The 25,644-nt window shown below is 36.2% G+C and overlaps 1 protein-coding gene across 1 annotated transcript; it reads right to left on the bottom strand.

Annotated features, from left to right (window-relative positions):
- Window positions 1-874: 874 nt before the first annotated feature.
- Window positions 875-25,644, bottom strand: LOC106869918 (uncharacterized). Its single transcript, XM_014915853.3, has 3 exons — window positions 25,378-25,644; window positions 5,474-6,441; window positions 875-1,963 (listed from the first exon to the last, which is right to left on the bottom strand). Exons 1-3 carry the CDS (start codon window positions 25,421-25,423, stop codon window positions 1,676-1,678), a joined length of 1,302 nt encoding a protein of 433 aa, XP_014771339.1. The 5' UTR covers window positions 25,424-25,644; the 3' UTR covers window positions 875-1,675.

Genomic DNA, 25,644 nt, shown 5'->3' with positions numbered 1-25,644 from the left:
ATATATATAATGTATATATATATATATATATAAATTAATATATATGCATTTATTTATCAATAAAAATAAAATTATCAACCATCAACTTCATGATTAGAAAAATATAAAATAGTGATAATTGTCAAGCAGTTTTAGTAGTAACAAAATAGTATACATCCTCATTGAGATTATTTATAACATTTGTTAGGACATTAAATTGGGAGTATTATCTTAGAAGTAATATATTTCCACTTGCCTCAAGTCTTGAAAAATATTGTGAGAATTTTCATTGTCTCATTAATACTTAAGATGTGTTAATTGCTGTACCTCATGATAAACAATAATACTTAATCGAATCTTCCTAGAACTGTTTTCCATAAGAACCCCTTCCTTGTTCATCTTTGTAGTCTTTCCTTCTATTATAAATAATAATAACAATAATAATATCTGGAAGTCTGAAGAGCTTCATAGGAACTGATGCTTAATACTAGTTTTATGGTGTGAAATATATGAAACATAAATCCACTCTTGGACAGGATGTTGGAATATTTTAGGTAACTTTCCCAGATGACCTGGTATCTGTTCCAACAGCAAGATGAAGTGAGGCAATACAGAATAAAGTGATCTATTCAGAAATTCAATGAGAAGTCAGCAGTTAATTTGAACTCATGATTCATGAGTTGGTGGTCTAATACTCCAGTATATCTGTTCAAGGTTGAATGATTTTAAGGTAAGGGAGATATATACTCAACAGATACTATTTCAGGGAGTAAAAAACAAAGAAGTTATTGGTATGCTACTCTAAACATGGTCAGAACTATGAAATAAAGATTGTGATAAACAATTATATATGAAAATGTAATGTCACACACCACACACCATCATTTAACGTCTGTTTTCCATGCTGGTATGGGTTAGAGAACTAAACATAATGTATTCTAAGAAATTATTTTAAAGTTGTCTTCATTGATAATTGACAAATAACAGATATATTATTTTAGAAACTTACTGATGAGGGGATGATAAATTCCTAAATATTACAAGAAAGTATCCCTTCATTGCTCACAAGAAAAGAAAAAAAAGAAATTCCGTTGACATGGGATGGGCAGAGGAAAGAAGAATTAGTGAAGCACCAAACAGAATACTCTGTGTTATTTGGTTACATTCTTTTACATTCAGAGTTCAAATCCTGCCTAAGTCACTCCTGTCTCGTTATCTTTTGGAAGTCATTAAAATAAATACCAGTGAAGTTGTGATGTTTTATAATCAATATAATTACAGGAGATGCCCCAGTATGGTCATAGTCAAATGACTGAATCAGCAAAAGAATGAATATTAATTATATAAGAATTTTTGTTTTGACTTCCAGTATATATTATAAACACCCAAATCATAATGTAATTGTATTATTTCTAATAGCATTCATGCTTTAAAAAATTTTTCCCCTTTAATTCACATTTTTCACCTTGGAAGGGTTTTAAGAATGTGGAAAGAAAAATAACTTGTAGATTTTGGAATAAAATTAGATAATTAATACAAATTCAAAAGTGCCAAATTACAGAAAATATTTAAAATGGACACTTATATAAAATAAATAAAACTTTTAAGTTTAAAAAATTGTCTTTGAGCAGAAAATAGCTGAAGTTCTTTTGAATAATAAAAAAATGGCATCTGTTTCCATGATAAACATTTGATTTTATAGTTTAGATAGAATTTTATGAGAATATTCATATTTATTCTTTGTTACAATATATTTAACTGCAATGGTCATTTGGTCAAGAACATGGAATGGTACAGCTTTTGTAACAGGTAAGTAGATAATGTTTTTCATCAAATGTTTAGCTTCATGAGGGTAGTAAGGCACTAAGTCAACAGAAGTGTCTTCAGGTTTCTGGTCGGATTCAATAAAAGTCAGCTGTGTAGATGAACGGTGTGCCTCAACTCCAAGAGAGTTTAGCCCATTCATCACCTCAAATGGATTTTTCTGAAAATATAAAAATGAAGAAAAACAGTTGATGAAAGAAAAAGTGGAAGTGCTAAATGAAAAGGTATATTTAAATGACAACAGTATTATTTCTACAATAATTCTTCTTTCATGACTCAAATTTAAGACAAAGTTAGATATGAAAAACAAATGTTAACTTAAACAGAACAATAAATAGTAACTAGAATTAATTGTGAATATAAAATGTACATGAGTTAAAGTGGAGGAGTAAAGAACAGGTACAAATTCTCCTGGCTGGGTAAAATGCTGAAGCTGGTAGAGTAGGCGTATTATTGGTAGAAAAATAGATAAAAATATCAGTCTAGGTATGTGATAAAAAAAAATCATGCTTTGATTAGTCATAGCCAATAGCAATCTCTGCTCATGCAATCAGGACTGGGAGACAAAAGAATTGTTTTGATGAGGCTCTCTTGAAGACAAACTTGATAACAGATAACAACTTCATTATTGTAGCTGGTGAGTTTATTGAACATGTTGTACAATACCATTATGGGTATTCTGATGTACATGGAAGTAATGGTTATGGTACATGGAATGAGGAGGGATCAAGACTCTTCGAGTTCTATTATGCAAATGACCTAACGATTTGCAATATTTACTTTAGAAAATAAACCAGTCAGCTAATCACATGCCACTCAGGTGAACAAGCAAGCCAGATAGACTTCATACTCACAAGGAAATGGGATAGACAATGAGTTGTGAATACTAAGTGTTACCCTGGTAAATAATCCATCACTCAACACGGGCTAGTGATTATACCACTCAACATTACTAGCGACATCGGAGTAAGAGCTAGATGGATTCAGAGACATAAGACTACATGAAAAAGGAAGGTATGGAAGCTGAAAGATCCATTGGCTATACATATGTTCAAAGAATGACTGGACGACACCTATGTTGAGAAGGAGTGTGTAAAATGGCAGTGTGTGATATTAGTGGTATGGGTTATGTAGCATATGTGTGCTGATGTTAATAATATGAAGTGTGTGTGTATGTGAAGTCAGTGGTAAGGAGTATGTGTATGATGTCAGTGGAATAGAGAGTGTGTACAACATTAATGGTATGTAATGTGTAATGTCAGTGGTAAGGAGTGTGTGTGTGTGTATGGTGTCAGCAACATGGCATGTATGTATATGAATCAATGATAGGGAGTGTGTAATGTCAATGGTAAGGAGTATGTGATATCAGTGGTGGTGTGAGGCATGTTACTACATCAGAGCTGTTGTAATTTTGAAGGCAGTGATTTAGTCAAACTGGCACATGAGGAAGTAAAAAAAAGTAAACAAAACACTGAATGAATAGATAAATGTTAACAAACTCATTAACAGATTTTACTGGCAGTAATGGTATGTAGACTGTGGAATGTGGTAATCACACAAGAACTCTGATTAGCAAAGGAAATGACATTGTGATGTGAAAATGGTGCTGCTTTTATATACATGCATTTTACAGGATTACTAACTTAGATGGCTAAAAATAAATGGTAGCATTGCAACAAAGGAATACCTTGTTGATTTAAGCCTGCTTTGTGATGAGTGACACACAAAATTGAGAAAGTCTGTTGTAGACCACTGTCTAAAGCAGGCATTCTCAGACATCTGTTAACTTCAGAAGAAAAGCATGGAGACCTCAAAATTTCTAGATCTATTTCCTCTGAGTATTTATGATATCATATCAAAAATGATCTCTTTTACTCTCTTTTACTTGTTGCAGTAATTTGACTGCGGCCACGCTGGAGCACCGCCTTTAGTCGAGAAAATCGACCCCAGGACTTATTCTTTGTAAGCCTAGTACTTATTCTATCGGTCTCTTTTTGCTAAACTGCTAAGTTACGGGGACGTAAACACAGCAGCATCAGTTGTCAAGCAATGCTAGGGGGACAAACACAGACACACAAACACACATATACATATATACGACGGGCTTCTTTCAGTTTCCGTCTACCAAATCCACTCACAAGGTTTTGGTCTGCCCGAGGCTATAGTAGAAGACACTTGCCCAAGATGCCACGCAGTGGGAATGAACCCGGAACCATGTGGTTGGTAAGCAAGCTACTTACCACACAGCCACTCCTGCGCCTATCATAAGTATTTTATATTTCCTTTAGCTCTTTTCCAGTGTAATTTGTTAATTTAAGTAAGTAATGTAGTTGATGGAATAAAAGATGTATAAGCATGCCAATTTTTAGTAGTGCTTATTCAGGAAAAGATTTTACTGCATTACAGCATGTAATGTTTAAAGCAACTTTTTTAAGGTGGCAGAATCATTAGCTTTGCAGTATTTCTCCTGTATTCAAATTCTGCTGAGGTCAACTTTGCTTTTCATCCTTTTAGGGTTGATAAAAGAAGTACCAGGTGAACATCTGGGGTCGATGTAAACAACTTATCCTCTCTCCCAGAATTTCTGGCCTTGTGCCAAAATTTGAAACCAATATTTAAAGCAACTTTGCCCACAAGATTTCCTGAGGCATGTTTTTGGTAAAAAAAAAAAAGTGCATCTTAAATGTCACCAAAAAAAGTAAGTTTATCAAGTCCCTTAATTTCATTTTTAACTTGGTTTTAATGAAACACCTAAATTATGGCAGAGAATCAACCAAATAAACACAAAGCTCTCTTTTGTAAAACTATATGTAGATTTGTGGTAAACTCCTGGCATGAACCGTTTGTACTGGTTTTTCTGACCATCTTTTAAGATCAATGATTTCCAGTTATCTTCTATCTTTTATTTGTTTCAGTCTCAGGATGGTGGCCATGCTGGGGCACTGTCCTGAAGAAATTAGTTGAATAAATCAACCGAAATACTTACTTTAAGTCTGAATTTCATTTTCTCAGTCTCTTTTGCTGGACCGCTAAGTTACAGGGAAGTAAATAAACCAGCACCAGTTGTGGTTTGGGGGACAAACACACACACACATATAATGGGTTTCCTCATAGTTTCCTTTTGCCAAATTCAAAGCATTGGTTGGTCTAAGGCTAGAGTAGAAGACACTTACTCAAGGAGGTGACACACAGTAGGACTGACCTTGAAACCATGTGGTTGTAAAGTAACCATCTTAACCACATAGGCATGCAAGTGTAATAGTATTGAGTGTTGTATCAAGAGTAAATTATACATGTATGAAAGTGTGTTAAAAATATTAATAACAACATCATTCATTTTCATTTCTTTCCTTTTTATGTTTGTTTTTCTATGCAAGTATAAATTAGACAAATAAACTGTAAAGGCATTGTTTTACAACTAGAAACCTTCCTGTGACTGACCCTTCACTATTTTTCAAGTAAAGGATCTCTTTGCCACATGTTTGAAGGTACAAAGCCAGCAGACGATTTGTCAACAGGGGTAATGTCAACAATGTCACTACTTGTAGTTCAGTGTTTCTCAGGGGAGTGCAAATGCAAACAAATGAAAATACATTTAAAGGAAGACAAACAGAAAACTAACAGAAGCTGTGGTCAAGCAAGTAGAAAATCATAAAGATAAAGTACATACCACTATGATGGGGAAGAGCCAGTAGGTGTTGATAGGAGATTTATGACCAACAACAGTTACAATGTTTGCCAGTTGATGACTGACATATTCCCCTTTGAAACAACATATGTTTATTTCATCAGGAGAGAATGTCTCAAACCTATGCAACATGACCAACAGTAATGCTAATGATGGCTGGAACCGAATTAGATACATTAAATCACCTGGGAAACCCCGGACCAGCTTTGTGACACTCTGTCGATAATCTAAATATAAAATCTGGAGGATGCATAAAATTGGTTTAATCAGATTAGGACAGTCAAGAAGAAGATAAAGTAAACAACATTTCATTATTTTCTTTAAATAATTGTTTGAACTTTGGCAGGAATAGTTATCTTGTATATGGTCCATCTTTTCATAAATAGCTTTGTCACGGATTTTGGCAATGGCACCACCTAAGCATGTACAATATTTAATGGTTCCAAAACTAAATAAAGTGATATCTGCTTCTGGATGTCCTAAGTAATTAAAACCACAGAAACCTTCTGCAGAGTCCTCTATCACGACAAGGTTGTGTCTTTTAGTTATTTCAATGAAAGGTGTGAGATCAAAAATCTTTCCATAAATGTGAGCAACTAAAAGAGCAACAGTCTTTTTGCTGATCAGATGTTCAAAGAAATCAATCTTTGGTGCAGTTGTTTCAACATCAATATCAAGGGAGACAATCTGAAGTCCATGATGATGGATGATGTAAGGGATATCAGGGATATTCACAGCTGAAACAATTATCTCGGATCCAGGAGGGAAGTTTTGAACTTGAAGATACAAATCTAGCCCACTCCGTACAGACAGACATGGTAGTACAAAGTTCTGATTTTGAGGTTTTGTCCAGATATTCCGAATTCTTTCAATCACTTGCTTTCGGGTGATGGAATGATATATTGATAAACAGTCCTTCAGGGCACATAAAATACTCTTCCAGTCGACATCTGTGAAGAAAGTAAAAACCAAAAAATGACATTAGTTGAGAGACATTAAGGAATATTTTTGAAAAGAGGAGTTATTTCATATATTTAGATATTTTAACCCTTTAGCATTCAGATTATTCTTTTAAATGCTCATTTATTAACATTCTCTTGAAATAATCATGCATTATCTTATAGTTTTGAGATTTCAATGATGTGACTGGTTACTTTTAGTATGACATTGTAAGGCAGGTGTAAGAGACCAGATATGGCCTGTTTGAGCATTAAACAAGTAGAATATTTTGGGTGGATATGGTCTGTTTAACTGGTAAAGGGCTAAAGATGTTATTTTATTGTTATATTTAACTCAAAAGCAGTGAGCTGGCAGAATCATTAGCATGCTGGACTAAATAATTAGAGAAATTCCTTCCAGCACTACATTCTGAGTTTAAACCCTACTGAGGTCAACTTAGCCTTTCATTCTTTTGCAGTCAATAAAATAAAGTACCAGCCAAATACTTGGCCGTCAATGTAATTGACTTGCCCTCCTTCTCTCAAAATTGCTGGCCTTATGCCAAAATTAGAAAGAGTCGTTACATTTGACTCAAATTTAGTATTTACTTTTTACAAGCAATAAAAATAACCTAAATCATTCAAAGAATGAGATATTTAAAAAATACCAGAATCATTTTAGATCAAAACAGGTTCAAACTGTAGTCAAGGAAATTACAAGATGTTGGTGTACTGTGAAGTTAGTTTATTTAATCCTATGGCACATCAACATACAGATGTACATGTATTTTTGCCCAACTGATTCATGCTGACTTAAACCCTTATTAACAATACTAGTAAAAAATACACAGGGGAAAGCTTCATAGTCATGTCCCTTAGAGTGAAAGAGAGCATATATATATATATATATATATATATATATATATATATATAATCTTTGTTTGCCAGTACTAGTTAAGACAAATTTTCACTGAAGAGATCTAGTAAGAATTGAAACAAATCTAAAGTTGTCACCATGAAAGTTACTCAGAAATTGAGGTATCTGGTATTCATAGCAATGTCTTAGATTTTAGTTGTGAGTTGTACATGTAAGAGTGTACTGCAAAACTGTTTCTTGATATGTACAATGTTAGTGTCTTTGATACTGTTGAAGGTGACTATGTTGTCATTCTAGACTGAATAAGGGTTTCAAGGTCTTGATTCATGGAATCAGTGCAAGTCTTTGTGATGTGGTATCAGCTATGTAGGTGTGAGTGAGTGCTTAGAAACAGCTGCTGTTAAGTCATTAATTATCTCAGAAAGCTGAACCTCAAAAAATAGGTGACAAAGGAACATTAACAAGTGGCAGAATATTGTGTTGGAGCAAGTATGGAAAAAATGGATGTAAAAATAATGATGTCGGATTCTAATCAGCAGGTGAGGCATCATTGTGTAAAACATTTTAAAGTTCAGAGTTATAGGCAGGAATGCAGACATTTGGAATGTTCCATGCTTAGAATAATTTCCTTCAAGTCCACTGGTAGTTCTAAATAACACTAGCATCACAAAATATGCGGTTTATATTTCATACAAAATAGCATGCTTCCTTGTTATTGTTTTAATTAATTTAACTAATGTGAATCACACAAATACATTGTTTGTGTGAAACATGTTTGACATTTTTAGTAATTTCTGTGATATTTGGAACATCGAACATTCCAAGTGTATGTTGACTTATGCTAAGGAGAAAGTGCTTTATGGGTTTCAGGCTTTGTTTAAATACTATATATATATATATATATATATATATATATATGCATGTATAGGTATATATATATAAGGTCAATCTTTGTCAAGCAGCTTCACTTTGCACGCTTTAGCTTCATTACTATGGCAACAGTCTGGATATTTATTGATCAGACATCATATATATATATATATATATATATATATATATATATACAAATAATATATGAGTATATGCATATATATGTACATGTATGTACATACCTTCATCTACATGTATATATATGTCATCATCATCATCATTTAACGTCCTTTGTCCATGCTGGTGTGGGTTGGGGTTTAACCAGGGCTGGCAAGCTGGAAGGCTGTACCAGACTCCAGTCTGATTTGACATGGTTTCTACGGCTGGATGCCCTTCCTCATGTCAAACATTCTGATAGTGTAATGAGTGCTTTTACATGTCACCGGCAAGAATGCTATTTGCATGATGTATATGTGTATGTATATATATATATATATATATATATATATATATATATATATATATATCTTAATATATAAAGCTGAAGTTGTGTGTCTGTGTGAAGCCTTTTTGAAAGTTTATAAAAATCCACATTTTCCACTTTTTCGTAAAATTTTTTTACATCAATGGAATTTTCTCGATCTGAACTTTCCAGTGCAGTAATTAGATTTTTAAAATTCCGTTCACTTTGTGTGATTTAAGGGAGATTTGGCTGTTGTTTCTAGCAACTTTTATATTTCATCCCTTCTACCTGGAACGCCATTCTTACACACGCGCTCAACATAAAAATATAGAGAGTAAGAGTTAAAGGGGGAGAGGGAAGGAGAGAGAAAGTGATACATACAACGTCATAGATTAAACTTTCATCTCAGTGTTCTTTACCTATTTTTCATAACATAGATACGTAAAAACACACACAACCACACATACATGACCTGTGACAACAACATACACATTGCTCTCAATCTCTATTCATTTCTCCCCCTCTTCCTCTCTCGCTCTCTCAAACGTATACACGTGCAAGTAAACACAATCATTCACATCGTGGTTATATTTACAAAACATTGATGGCATAACTACAGAGTTGTATCCCCCAACTTTGGAAGGTCATAACTTTCATAAAAATGAATATTTTTTTATGGAATTTTCTATGCATATATTATTTATTATGTAGATTCCAAATATACAAAAAATTTCGGTGAAAGTGTTTTGGAAGGAGGTGGGGTACAATATTCGGAAATTCCACTTAAATTCCTCTTAACTTCCAGGAAAATGAATATTTTTTAATGAAATTTTGTACAAATGTACCTTGATGTATGTACATTTCAAGCATGTAGGAATTTTGAAGGAAACAACTGCAGGTTATTTTTGAGAAGTGTTCCCCACTCGGTGGTGTTTCGGAGCAAGTCGTCCATATTTGTTTCATTTTTCTCTATTATGTGCTTATGTGCATCCTTAGATTTCTAATGAAGTAATAGGCAGTGAAGAGAAGCAGTCATAAGAAAACTTTTAACTACCCCTATTCCTTTCTCTCCCTCTCTCTACCTCTTCCTCTCTCACTCTCTCAAAAGCATACACGTGCAAGTACACAATCATTCAGTAAAATATAACTCATGTTCGTCAATGTTTTGTAAATTTACCACGATTTTCACTAGGGTGTTAGGGTTAGGGTTTAGGATTAATGTTACGGTTACGTTTTTTAGGGTCAGGGTTAGGGTTAGGGTTTAGGGTTAGTGTTAGGATTAGGTTTAGGATTAGGGTTGGGTAATCGTGCGGGTGTTAATCTGAAAAATTACAGATATGTGAAAAGTACCGACCCTGCCATCTATTATAACTTTTGTTCTGTTTAATATATACATAGATTATGCCTCCAAAGAAGAGAGTTTGCTGGAAAAAGACAGCAACCGGTTTAAAATGACAGCCACAGACTGCAGCAATTCAGCACATTCCAGTAGCTACTTTGAACATAATGCAAAATGGTGCATCAACACCTTCTGCCCAATCTGATAGAATTCTGGCAAAACTGTTTAGCAACAGATCGCCAGCAATTGCTTCATTACAAATTGCCGTCCTAGCTCCTGCTAAAAGGGTTTACCCTGCTATGTATAATCAGGGCAGCACAAAAAGTTGTTTTGCACAAGCATTTCTATAGCCAATTACACGGATGAAATTTACGTATGCTTAATAATTTTACGCAAAACAGACTTCAGACTTTCCGTATTAATTTCATCGTCTTTAGAATTATGAACATATTTACATCATAAGGGTTTTTTCGTTGTAAGGCTTTCTTTTTTAGTTGATTTTCAGCTAGCAAGACTTATCGTAGATGGCATAATAAGTCACACCCGGACAAGGTCGGGTTATACTGCTAGTATATATATAAAAGATAAACAAGAGTGAAAAAACTACAGAAGGCTTGTGTTACATAGTTAAAATATATATTTACATCGTTATGTCAGAAAAATGTTATAAAATTTTGGGTATAGAAACATTGTATTTGGGGAAATAACCGGTTTCGTGTTTTCTTTTCAAATTTCTCTACCTGTATTGTAACATATAATCATGTACACATGCATATACATACATGTATATATGTATGTACACACATATATACATTAGTATATACCCATGGATATACATACACATTCACACATACATATACATGCATATATACATGTATATATATATTCACTCAATCACACACACAGACACACATATATATATATATATATATAAATACCAGTGCCACCTGACTGGCATCCGTGCTGGTGGCACATACAAAACACCATTTGAGTGTGGCTGATGCCAGTCTCACCTGACTGGCACCCATTCAGCGCCATCTGACTGGTACCTGTGCGGGTGACACGTAAAAAGCACCATTCAAGCGTGGCTGATGCCAGTGCCGTCTGACTGGCTCCTGTGCCAGTGGCATGTAAAAAACACCCACTACCCTCTCAGAGTGGTAGGCATTAGGAAGGGCATCCAGCTGTAGAAACCTTGCCAAATCAGACTAGAACCTGGTGCAGCTTTCTGGCTTGCTAGTTCTGAGTCAAAACTGTCCAACCCATGCCAGCATGGAAAGCAGACGTTAAACGATGACGACGGTGATATATATATATATATAGGTAAAAAGTAAAAGTGGAAGCAGCATGGATGTATGTTTAAAGATGCTTTTTACTTTTTTTCTTTTACTCAGACAGGACAAGTATTTTTATATTTGTTACATAAAGTAACTTTTATAAAACATTACCCGTTTCAATGTGTATGTCCACCTTGTCAAATATTAAAGATTCAAAATCAAGGAGTAGGAAATAAGAAAAAATTGGAAATTTAAACAGTTTGTTCTCATATTCTGAGTATAGTTAAGAACATGTTTGATATTTTCTCTTAAAGTCTCTTATATAAGTTGTCTATACAGGGGTCTGGAATGGAGTCAAGTGTTAAAATTTATATTGAATTAAATAGCACATTTATGGTGAGGGGTGTGTGTATATATGTGTATATATTGTGTTAAATTGATTAAGGATGGTCTGAAAGGATTTGGAAGAAAATTGTTATTCTTTTACTCTGTGTGTGTGTGCATGCATGTTTTGTTTTTTGGGAATATGTTGTTTTGGGGAAAAAATTCTATTGAATTGAATAGCAAATTTCTTTTCAATATAGAATACTAGCAGATATACTTGGCATCATTCTGGATTAAAATGGCATAGTTTGTATATATATATTACAGTTATGTTGAAACGTGATATGGGAAAGTGCAACATTGACGATAAAACATTCGTGCAGTAAATGAAGGGCCAATTTGACTAAGTGACATGTCTTGCATCCGTCTGGATGCATGACATTGGTGGTGGTGGTGGTGGTGGGGTGTATATGATTTTTGAACACACTGAAAAGCTGTCAGTGGATATACTCTACTTTGTGGCAGTTGGCGCTGAGTCTAACACAACCTATTGTTTGGGTGACAGTCAAATGAATGTAGGCGTAATGGAGACATTGTACATAAATGGGTACATTCCAGAAAGGGGCTGCAATGGGAGATGGCAACAGGGAAGTGAACTGTTGAAATGTTGCAGAAGGCGAAGGGTTGACATTGGATTGCTGGTGTGGCTGTAGAATAAGAAACATAAACTGAGCTTATGCTCGTGAGAATATGAGCATAGGTTTATGAGAATATGTAGTAATGAATTACTTGAAAAAATAAAGCGTAATGGCTAACCACATGGTTGGTGGAAGTAATTGGAGAATAGGCTTTGATATTGAAGTCCATGCATGGTTTTGTGCATATATGTATTTGTGCGTATATTTTTGTCTTACATATATATGCCTGTATATGTATGTAGCTATGTGCATGCATCTGTGTATTTTGATGTATATATGTATATTATAGATGGTCTAGTATATATGGGTATATACTGTTGTAAAATATTTATGTAATGCAGCGTGAAAATTTTAATTTTAATGTATTAATTGACTTATATTTCGTATATAATTATTTACAATATGTATTTTGAATCTACTCTTTGATTTAAGGTTTTCTTTGATTTTACAATAGGATGAATTTATATTGAATTCATTTATTTTGTTCATTGCATGCTTAAGACCGTTAATTGAAAGGACCAATGAAACAAATCCATTTTTAAAAGTGTATCCTTTAACTAGTTTTGATTATATCCTTATTTCTGTTCATTTTAACAAAACTGTCCGACGAGTGGCAACATGAAACTCTGAGTAACAGCTTTTGTTATATTTCTGCTGCTTTTAAATAAAGCATATTACTCTACCTCTGATATTTGAGTACTCTTTTTTCCACCTTGTTTCACATTTATGTGCTTACACCGTTGTATCTATCTATCTATCTATTGGATCCTGTTCAAAACGGGGGCACCAGTATTTTCTTAACGAAACACTTTGAAACTTGGGACACTGGTAGAATGTGTCATATAAAACATCTTTTTCTCTTAGTCTTCTTAACAAAAAAAACGTACATCGCAAGTTATTTCATGTTAAAGTTGTCGTATTTCTGTAATTTCAACCAATGACTGACGTCCATTCAGCCGTAAAAATTAAGTGCTGACTATGTAAACAAACGATTCGCGGCGGTGATAAAATTATTATTTCCTTGTCAAAAAATGGCTGAAGCATATTGGCAGTAGCTAATAAACCTTTCTATTATAGGCACAAGGCATGGTTTTTGAGGGAAGGAGCAAGTCGGTTAGGGTTAGGGAAAACGAACACACGTGTGTTGCCTCTGCAAAATGTCAGAAGTAATGCAGATTAAATACATTTTACACCGCTTAGGAGTAACTGTAAACAGTTGAATACTTGTCAGTGATTGGTTGAAATTATCGAAATAAGACAATTTTTTACATGAAATAAATCTGAATACAAAAATTTTTTTCTGTTCTATAACACAAAATAGATAAGTATACAAAGTTTGAAAGTCTTTCGGTACCAAAAACACTACATAAAACATTAATGAAAACTGGTGCCCCCGTTTTGAACAAGATCCGAAGAATGTACAGTACAACATAAGATAGTGATTAGTGACTTCAAACTTAGAACTAGAAGGACTCGAAGATACAAACCAATCTAAAAAGAGAAAACAGAGAAGCTTGAGGAACCATTGAATAGTCAGAAATTTAGAGAAGTACTACTTGAAGCATTTCATGAAAAGGAAGTAAAATAGAAATGCATAGCATAGGGAACAACTGGAACTTTCTAGAGGATGACCTATTGAGGGCTACAAAGCAAATGTGTGGCTAATGCAAGAGGCCAGTCAAATTGAGGGTGGTAGAACAGTGAGGTAGACAAAACCACAAAAGAGAAGAAACAGGCTTGGAAAGATGAGGAGAATGGGGACAACAGAGTATTATATGAGGTAGTTAGAAGAGAAGATAGGAATATTTAACCAGGGGAGTAATAGAAAGTAAGATGTTTGCCAATGTTCCAAAGTGTGAGGACCAGAGGATTGCAAGGCAGTGTACCAAAGTAAACAGAGGCATTAAGTAGAGAAGTGTATACAAATGGATTGTGGCAAACTTTCACCTTGTAGCCCTGAAAAGAGGAACAGAAGTGCTACTAATGAAAGGTCATTAACTGTGAGAGAAAAAGGAGGCACCCAATAGACGGACCAACCATTCTAGTGGACTGCAGTATGATAAATGAAGCAATTAAATATATGAAGGCAAGAAAATATCCTGTGACATATATATGTATATATATATATATATATATATATATATATATATTATATATGGCGGAGGTGTGTTGCTTGGTGGTTAGGGTGTTGGACTCATGATTGTAAGATTATGATTTTGATTCCTGGACCAAGTGATGCATTGTGTTCTTGAGCAAAACACTTCATTCAACTTCAGCTGCTCAAAATGAGTAATCCTGTCATGAACCACTGTCCCATCAAGGAGGTGACTATATATGCCACAGAAGGCTGGGAAACCAGCCTTATGAGCCTATGGCTTGGGAAGGACATTTGATCCTTTGATTTGATGTTATATGTGGCTGTGTAGTTAAGAAGTTTGCTTCAGAATCACATAGGAGGGTTGGTCCTATTACATGAACACTGTTGTCTAATGTATTATACAACTGCCACAGGATGACCAATATCTTGTGAGGAAAAGTTGTAGACAGAAACTGAAGAAGTCTGTTGTGTGCACATATATATATATCTTTTACTTGTTTCAATCATCAGACTGTAGCCATGCTAGGGCACTGCCTTGAAAAATTTTAGTTGAACAAATCGACCCCGGTACTTATTTTTTAAGTCTGGCACTTATTTCTATTGGTTTCTCTTGCCAAACTAACTGCTAAATTACAGGGATGTAAACATACCAACACTGGTTGTCAAGCAGTGTGTGTGTGTGTGTGTGTTGGATACAAACACAGAGACAAAGATACACACACACACATAATGGGCTTCTTTCAGTTTCCATCTACCAAATCCATTCACAAGGCTTTTGTTGGCCTGTGGCTACAATAGAAGACTTGCAACCAAGGTGCCACACAGTAGGATTGAACCACACAGCCACACCTGTGTCTATGTGTATGTATATTCTTATCACACAACCATGCCTGTGCCTATGTGTGTGTGTGTCTATACACACACATATATACTAACACACACATATATCTACATCATCATCATCATCATCGTTTAACATCCGCTTTCCATGCTAGCATGGATTGGATGATTTGACTGAGGACTGGCGAACCAGATGGCTACACCAGGCTCCAATCTAATTTGGCAGAGTTTCTACAGCTGCATGCCCTTCCTAATGCCAACCACTCTGAGAGTGTAGTGGGTGCTTTTACGTGCCACCGGCACGAAGGCCAGTCAGGCGGTACTGGCAATGGCCACGCTCAAAATGGTGTATTTTACGTGCTACCTGCACAAGAGCCAGTCCAGGGGCACTGGCAACGATCTCGCTCGAAAGTCTTTACAGGTGCCACGGGCACAAGTGCCATCACGATTTCGCTTTCGCTTGCCCCAACAGGTCTTCTCAAGCCCAGTTTCGTGTCCAATGAAGGAGACGACGTTGGCATGGGTGCCAGTCGTCTAATTTAGTTCGATATGTATATATATATATATATATATATATATATATATATATATGTTTGAAGGTTTCTAACTTCCTTGGATCTTACATATATATATATATATATATATATATATATATATATATATACATATGTGTAAATTTGTGTTATTGTATAATATCATGTATATAACCTTTGATGTACATTTATGGTGAAAGATTGTAAGGTTTGTTACTGTTTACATATCCATACTTAACTCTATTATTTACATGACATTTTGTTTAACACATCTCACCATATCTTTGCAATATTTGTACTTTCTGACATTCCACTGATATTTTTACCACTTATGAAATGCTGTTAGCATGAAGCTCTTCCTCCACAGAAATAGTGAAACTAATAGTTAGATGTATACATACTCACATATAATCAGCAAGCATACTTTATATGTTTATATATATATATATATATATATATATATATATATATATATATATATATATATATATACAGTAATCCCTCACCATATTGCAGTTCACCTATCATGGTTTATTATTTAAGCTTATGTTGATTCCTCTATGGTGTTGTTTGCATTTATAATAAATAAATACATACAAACTATAAAAATAATAATTAAAAAAAATATACAGTACAGTACTGTTTCTATTTTGTGGATTTTCACCAATTGTGGGGTTTTTTGGAACGTAACACCCACAGTAGTCGAGGGATTATTGTAATATATACAATGCATATGTGTACTATATTATATACTTGTAGAAGTCAGACAGGATAAAGCCACTTGAATTTCTGACTGTGCTTTTACACAACCCTTTTTGTTTTCATACACTTGCCTGTAATCCACTTCATGACCAACAAACAAATGATTGCTGGAGTTCAGGCAGCCTTCATCAATATTTTCTTCTTTATGTATCTAGGCAAATATTGTGTGTAGTGGTAATGTTGGTGGTAGCAGTATGTTTGAAGAGGAGGGGAAGGAGGAGTATAGTTGATAGAAGCAATCCTAGTATACGAAGGTATTGTTTTATAGTGTCTTAATATACTGGTTTAAAAATAAATGTAACATTATTTTTCCCACACTGAAGGAGGTTCTTGCTTGTAACATTAGCATTCAGGTCTGACTACAAAAGATATAATTATTCAACTTTCTGAAGTACTTTATAGATACTTTAGCATAAAGGATTTAATCTCAGAATATGGTCACAATTGTAATATATATGTTCCTGCTTCTCCTTCTTTGTCATCATTGTTGTCATCACTGCCGCCGCTGCTGCTGCCATCACCATCTTCCTCCTCATCATTCTGACGTTCACACTTCCATGTCTGCATGGGTCAGATGGAGTTTATTGAGGAAGATTTTCTATGGCTGGATGCCCATCCTGTCATCAACCCTTACCTGTTTCCAAGCAAAGAAATATTCTCTCATGGCCAGACATTTTCTTGCAGTATATAGGAAAGGAATAACAGTGTTTGTATGACAGCAACAATCATTTACAACTAACATGCAATGTGAAGAGGAGTTACAAACACTCACACATATATGGACATATACATAATCATTGTTCAATGTCCTCCTTCTATGCTTCTTATTTTATTTCACCATTAAGTTTTACCCCCATTCCACCTCACCCCACCCCAACACAAGTAGAGAAATGACACTGCTGTTTTTGAAAAGTAGTCACCCAATCAAATTTAATTGCTTATTCATTGGATTGTATTACATTATATATCATATTACATGTATACTATTTTACTCTTTTACTTGTTTCAGTCATTTGACTGTGGCCATGCTGGAGCACTGCCTTTAGTCGAGCAAATCGACCCCAGGACTTATTCTTTGGAAGTCTAGTACTTATTCTAACGGTCTCTTTTGCCAAACCGCTAAGTTACGGGGACGTAAACACACCAGCATTGGTTGTCAAGCGATGTTAGGGGGACAAACACAGATACACACACATATATATATATATATATACACATATATACGACGGGCTTCTTTCAGTTTCCGTCTACCCACAAGGCTTTGGTCGGCCCGAGGCTATAGTAGAAGACACTTGCACAAGGTGCCATGCAGTGGGACTGAAACCGGAACCATGTGGTTGGTAAGCAAACTACTTACCACACAGCCACTCCTACGCCTATCTGTGTATCTTCACAATTTTATTTTAGTATGATCACAACTGTCTGACGAATGGTAATGTGAAACTCTGAGTAACAGTTTGTGAAAATTTCTTCAGCTTTAATAAAAGTGTACACACACACACACACACACACACACACACACACACACACACACACACACACACAATAAGCTGGTTTCAGTGCCTATCTATCAAATCCACTCACAAGGCTTTGGTTGATCCAGGGCTATAATAGAAGGCACTTGCCCATGGTGCCATAGAGTGGGACTGAACCTAGAACCATGTAGTTGGGAAGCAAACTTCTTACCACACAGATACACATGTTTCCTCATATAAATTCTATTTCAAATTCAACAGACAGTCGTCACCTGAAGACTATTATATTAACCATTCTGATAACACTCCACACTTCAGTTCTACAGCAGCAACAGCAATTGACTTATGGGAAGATGAAGTATGGGCTTCCTTCCAAAACCATAGTCAGTATCTTGGAGGACGGTGGTGCTATGATGACACAGACAATGCAACAAGATATATGGTATATCTGTTATTGTGACAAATGCAAATGAAAAGTTGTAGTTGATAGAAAGATGAAGAAATAATAACAAGAAGCAAAGCTAAACCACTTTCAAACAATACCACCATTTCCTTAACACCATCATATCTTGTCATAGGCGCAGGAGTGGCTGTGTGGAAAGTGGCTTGCTTACCGACCGCATGGTTCTGCGTTCAGTCCCACTGTGTGGCACCTTGGGCAAGCGTCTTCTACTATAGCCTCGGGCCGACCAAAGCCTTGTGAGTGGATTTGGTAGATGGAAACTGAAAGAAGCCTGTCGTATATATATATATATATATATCTCATGTGCCACCCGCACAAGAACCAGTCCAGGGGCACTGGCAACGATCTTACTTGGCTTGCCGGGTCTTCTCACACACAGCACATTTCCAAAGGTCTCGGTCAGTAGTCATCGCCTCGGTGAGGCCCAATGTACAAAGGTCTTGCCTCACCACCTCAGCCCAGGTCTTCCTGGGCCTACCTCTTCCACGGGTTCCCTCAACTGTTAGGGTGTGGCACTTTTTCACGCAGCTATCCTCATCCATTCTCACCACATGTCCATACCAGCACAATCGTCTCTCTTGCACACCACAACTGATGCTTCTAATGTTCAGCTTTTCTCTCAAGATACTTACACTCTGACGGGTATTCACATTGATATTACACATCCAACGGAGCATACTGGCTTCATTCCTTGCGAGCTTACGTATGTCCTCAGCAGTTACAGCCCATGTTTCACTGCCATGTAGCATGGCTGTTCGTACGCATGCGTCATACAGTCTGCCTTTTACCTGGCACGAACCCAAACTGCATCTCATCTAAATTGATTTGCTCCCTAATTAGTTGGGCTATGACCCTCTCTGTAACTTTCATAACCTGATCTAACAGCTTGATGCCTCTGTAATTATTTGTATCTAAAGCGTCACCTTTACCTTTGTAGCAGTTGACTATGATGCTGCTACACCAGTCATTGGGTATGACTCCTTCGTGTATCACCTGGTTCGTAATACGGGTGACTAGGCTATAGCCAACACTGCCAGATATTTTGAGCATCTCTGCAGTGATTCCTGATGGGCCGGGGGCTTTCCCGGTCTTCATACTCTTAATTGCTTTATCTACCCTGGTACTATCAACTCGAATAGCTGGTCCCTCTATTGGGTCGACATACGGCAGGCTCTCTTTCTCCCATTCATTCTCTTTATTAAGCAATCTATTGTAGTAGCATCTCCAGACCTCTTTCTTTGCATCCTCATTTAGTGCAAGCGTACCATCATCCATGCGAACACATTTCTCTCCTACAACATCACTATTCTCTCTCCTACACTGTCTTGCAACACGAAATACCTCGAGTCTTTGGTCCTCACGGCGCAGAACATTGGCAAATCTTTCCTTATCTGCTTCCCCTCTGGCTAAATAAACCTGTCGCCTAGCCTCCCTTCTGGCACATTGGTACAATTCCCTGCTACCACCGTTCTTCCAGTCCTTCCAAGCCTGTTTCTTTTGTCTAATAGCCCTGTCTACCTCCTTGTTCCACCACCACGTTACTCTGGGTTGGGAGGGGACCTTACACCAATGCACCATTTTGAGCGTGGCCGTTGCCAGTACCGCCTGACTGGCTCCCGTAGGATTTTCGAGCGAGATCGTTGCCAGTGCCCCTGGACTGGCTTGTGCGGGTGGCACATAAAAGACACCATTTCGAGCGTGGCTGTTTTCGTGCGGGTGACACGTAAAAGCACCCACTACACTCTCTGAGTGGTTGGCGTTAGGAAGGGCATCCAGCTGAAGAAACTCTGCCAAATTAGACTGGAGCCTGGTGTTGCCATCCGGTTTCACCAGTCCTCAGTCAAATCGTCCAACCCATGCTAGCATGGAAAGCGGACGTTAAACGATGATGATGATGATGATGATGATATATATATGTATGTGTGTGTGTATATGTTTGTGTGTCTGTGTTTGTCCCCTCAACATTGTTTGACAACTGATGCTGGAGCGTTTACGTCCCCGTAACTTAGCGGTTCGGCAAAAGAAACCGATAGATTAAGTACTAGGCGTACAAAGAATAAGTTCTGGGGTCGATTTGCTCGACTAAAGGCGGTGCTCCAGCATGGCCACAGTCAAATGACTGAAACAAGTAAAGAGAGTATAGCTTTCCAGACAAACACAAAACTTTGTTCAAATGTCATTAACATTTCACTAATTGTTACTAAATCATCAAGTATTTATGAATTAAATATTCAAGAAAAAAGGAAAAAAAAAAAAGGCTGCTGAGTAGTTTATCAACCTGAACAGAAACAGCAGCTAAATCTCCCTCAAATCACTCCTTACCATCTTAAACAAAGCAGTCCTAGAAATACTTGTTGTTGTTGTTGGCACTCCGTCGCTTACGACATCGAGGGTTCCAGTTGATCTGATCATCGGAACAGCCTGCTTGTGAAATTAGCATGTAAGTGGCTGAGCACTCCACAGACACGAGCACTCTTAATGTAGTTCTCGGGGATATTCAGCGTGACACAGTGTGACAAGGCTGACCCTTTGAATTACAAGCACAACAGAAACAGGAAGTAAGAGTGAGAGAAAGTTGTGGTGAAAGAGTACAGCAGGGTTCGCCACCATTCCCTGCTGGAGCCTCATGGAGCTTTAGGTGTTTTCGCTCAATAAACACTCACAACGCTCGGTCTGGGAATCGAAACCGCGATCCTATGACCGCGAGTCTGCTGCCCTAACCTCTGGGCTATTGCGCTTCCACCCCTAGAAATACTACATCTGAGGAAAAAAAAAAGACGGGTCAGTCATGACTTGAATGTCTTTGATCATTGGTCCTGCCTAAGCAGACCTGTCCTCCACTGTTTATATAGATACTTTTGGTGTACTCACACAGAAAAATTCATGCAGCTGGTAAATATGTATTCAAATACATGCCATCTATATGAATCTATGTGACAATAGTTAAATTACTGTTGATAATATTTAATGCAAGAAATATCATCATGTTAACTAGAAATGATTGTGCAGTGAAGGAAAAAGAAAAAAAAAACACTTTTAGACATAAATTTTATTTTAATTATTTTGGCAAGTATAGGAAACAACTCTGGACATGTTTTTACATGTTTTTAGCCTTAATCTGACCTCATCAGTGAAACACTGTAGTTTATTATCTAAGCAATTCTAGTTTCTATGTCAAATGAGTGAACATTCTTTTGCATCACTACTTTGCTGAAGAAGTCAAATAAGACTGAAACCTATATGAAATTACGTCTACACTTGCCAAAAATAACATTAGTTAATGACTAATGTATAGTTTTTTTTTCTACCTCACTTGAAAAATTATTTCTTGATAACTTTTTAATGCTCCCTATATTAAATATGTTATAGGCACAGGGGTAGCTGTGTGATAAGAAGCTTACTTCCCAACCACATGGTTCCAGGTTCAGTGGCACCCTGGGCAAGTGTATTCTACTATAGCCTCGGGACAACCAAAGATTTGTGAGTGGATTTGGTAGATGGAAACTGAAAGAAGTCCATCGTATACATATATAGATATTGTATATATTTATGTGTGTGTCTTTGTACCTCTACCATCGCTTGACAACCGATGTTGGTGTGTTTACGTCCCCATAACTTAGCGGTTTGGCATAAGAGACCGATAGCATAAGTACTAGGCTTACAAAGAATAAGTCCTGGGGTGGATTTCTTTGACTAAAAACCCCTTTAAGGCAGTGCTTCAGCATGGCCGCAGTCAAATGACTGAAACAAGTAAAAGAATTGACTTAAATATGGATACTATGGACGGTAGATACATAAACTATTCACATTAAACTCCCAAACAAACATAAAATCCCAACTAATTCAACCACAAGAAATTGCATGTGTTCGATTTGTGTGTGTATAAACCAAGAATATTGGTTGAACTTGAATAACACAAACTTTTTATTTTTTATATTTTAAAAAATTCGCTTGGCTTTCACAGATTTCGCGAGACGACTAAAACTGATGTGGTTAATATTTCATGGGAACAGTTAGTCGACAACTGAAGGGAGAAGCAAAAATGTGCAGGCATGGCCATGTGGTTAAGAAGCTCACATGTGATTTTGGGTTCAGTCCTACAATGCAGCACCTTGGTCAAAGATCTTTTGCTATAGCCCGTCGTGCGTGCGCGCGCGTCTTTGTCTCTCACCACCTCTTGACAGCCAGTGTTGGTTTGTTTACATCTCCGTAACTTAGTGGTTCGGCAAAAGAACTGATAGAATAAGTACCAGACTTTAAAAATAAGCACTGGGGGCCAATCTATTTGACCCAAACCCTTTAAGGCAGTATCCCAGTACGGTCGCAATCCAGTGACTGAAACTAGTAAAAGTGAAATATATAAAAAAAAGTTGAGAATTCAAAATAGGGGTGGAATCAAGAGTAGCAATTCGTATGTGACCTGGAGTGGTTAGCACGATATAGGTATGCGAGGGGACGAGACGAGTGAACTAAGGAGTACCTCAGTAGCGATGACAAGCGAAAGCAGCCAGTTTCAAGGTGAAGTGGCCACAATAGTTGAAAAAACAAATCTTGCCTGTGGGATAGAGGTTGGAGTGTGTTGATGAGCAACTTTATATCGATGTCACCTAGAATGTTTATTACTTGGATAAAACAACCAAGAGAAAATTCATTGCATAGGACAGGGGTTTTCAAACTTTTTGACTTGCGGACCCCTTTATATTTCAGGCTTTACCTTAGGGACCCCCTTATAAACGCTTATGAAATTTATACATAAATATTTGCTTAAAATAACATATATTTTTACATTTATTTATTTAACAAATAGGTTTATTGTCAATTAAAAGATTTCGATTAAAAACCATATATAAAATCAAATTGCCCATAAAAAGTATTTGCTGTCCGCGGACCACAGTTTGAAAACCCCTGGCATAGGAAGTAAGAAACTATAAGTGAAACGAGTTAGTTCCTTAATATCTTTCATAAATAAATGTGTGTATATCAGACAAGCTCAATCCCCACTCGCTTCTGTATATAATATCGAGCGAGACTTGAGTCTAAATAAGAAATTGATATTAATTATTGACGCAATTAAAAGTACACTACGTTCTTAGAAATGGTAGAGGGAAGAAGGCTTGTTGCACTGTTGTTGTTTAGCCCCAGGCTAGCTCTGATTAAGCGGAGCTGTGATCAAAGACAGTCTAACCACGACAGTCGTATCTGTTAGTGGTATCATGACATCCTAATGTGTCTTTTCCTTATTTGTGACGCATGGTTACGAAATGAGGGAATTTGGTAGGTAGTTCCAACAGTCTGAGCGACCACACAAAAGCTCCTACATTGCTTACATGTTGCTCCCCTGTCTGTTAACTGGTTGGCATTTATTTTTCTCCTTTCAAATTAGGCAACAGTTGTTCAAACCTTATTCGAAGCCGATATAAACGTCACAGTTTCTCTTGAACATTTTTCAGTCTTGAAACTTTTGTCAGAAAATAAACTGTTATTTTGTTTTTAAAGATAGTAGTAACCTACAAAGAGAGGGAACTGAATGGCAGGTTACAATAAGTGTTGATGGCGAGTTATATCATAAATTCTTAGAAGACCTTGCTCCGCCTTCTTACAGAAAACACCGACAAACAAATCGAAGAGGAAATATGATGTTATTTGATTAGACTGTTTCAAAAAGGTTTAAATATGTATAGATCTCAGTAAATAACAACTGTCAAAAAACGATATTAATAAATATCAAGCACTTCAATTAACTTCTAATTAAGATGGTATTATAAAAAATGGATATTCTAATAATTTGATAATTTTTCAAGATAAAAGCATCTCCCATCACACTCACAAACACAAACCGAAAACAACAAAAGCGAAAACTCTACCTAAATTAATCGACTGATAACTTTTTTTTACAGTGAACAGTCAAGATTTGTCGAAAATAAAGTAAAGATTGTAACTTGTGTGTGTGTGTGTGGTATGTATGTATGTGGGTATATGCGATGAAGGCTGTTTAAATGATTATTTCCGTTGCTTGCATTAAATGATTTACGTTTTTTCAAGCCGGGTTTGTTTATGATGTTGTTTAACCACAGCTCAGCTTTGATAGGACAGTCATGCATAATGATGAAAGGCCAATCCAGCCATAATCAAGCCATCTGTTCTCCAGAAATACTGTTAACTGCATATCAACCAAGGTCTTTTATATGACATTAAGGTATGGTATGTGGGATATTTGACTACTATTTCTAGCAGATCGAGCGACTATGTAGAGAGTCCTTCATTGATTATATGTGTATGAGTGTATGTGTGTGCTTGTGTGTATTCAACGCAAGCATGGACACTCGTATATAACAATATGTTTATAATTATAAATATATAAATGGGTGTGTACAGATTTCGCACACCTAGGCATTACTATATGACAGTATATTAAAAATATAAATGGATGCATGAAATAATCCGTAGTCGGATGAGATAAGGACTATCGAAGGTAATTTTTATTTGATGATATTTGTGGATACATTTATGATAATACGCAGGAGAGAGAGAGAGAGAGAGAGAGAGAATTTGTGTATGTCGAAATAGATCAATTTTAATAATGATTATGATGATGATGATAGAAGTAGATAGCAAATTCGATTTAAGTTTGATCGAAAATACCATTACTGTATTGACAGTGCACATCTATCTTACGAGAGATTGAATCAAACTATAATATTTAGTGTGGCAACAGCTCGGAGTGGTTTGGCTTCCATGGAAACTAAAGATAGCAGGAGATATATAGACATACATAAAAAAAAGCCTTGTGTAAAACAAACAAGTCCAGGAAGACAGAAAGAAGAAAGGGAGAAAAAAGAAAAAGAGAAAAAAGTAAACAGGATTAATAATAGTGTTCCCTGAACTACTCCCCTTATCTTACATTTGTAATTATAAGATAATCTACTTACCGAGGTAGATGCAAGAATAAGGCAGAGTGTTGCACAAGTTCGACATTTCTCTTGGTAGCTCGCCGCTGATTTGGTGCGCTTGGTCATGCCTGGATCAAGCGCGCTTGTCAACACGGACAGATGAATAAAAAAAAATAAATAAATAAAAACACTCAAAGATGACTTTATTTTTTATCTTAATCTAAGGATATTTAAGAAAATGCTGATTACAAAATAGGCGAAAAGAAAATAACTCCAAAAAGAACAACAACAAAAAGGATTAATAGA

The sequence above is a fragment of the Octopus bimaculoides genome, chromosome 2 (assembly GCF_046866305.1).
Source record: "Octopus bimaculoides isolate indiv1 chromosome 2, ASM4686630v1, whole genome shotgun sequence".
NCBI lineage: Eukaryota > Metazoa > Mollusca > Cephalopoda > Octopoda > Octopodidae > Octopus > Octopus bimaculoides.
The sequence above is the reverse complement of the archived record's forward strand: the minus strand, read 5'-3'. Positions and strand labels throughout refer to the sequence as shown.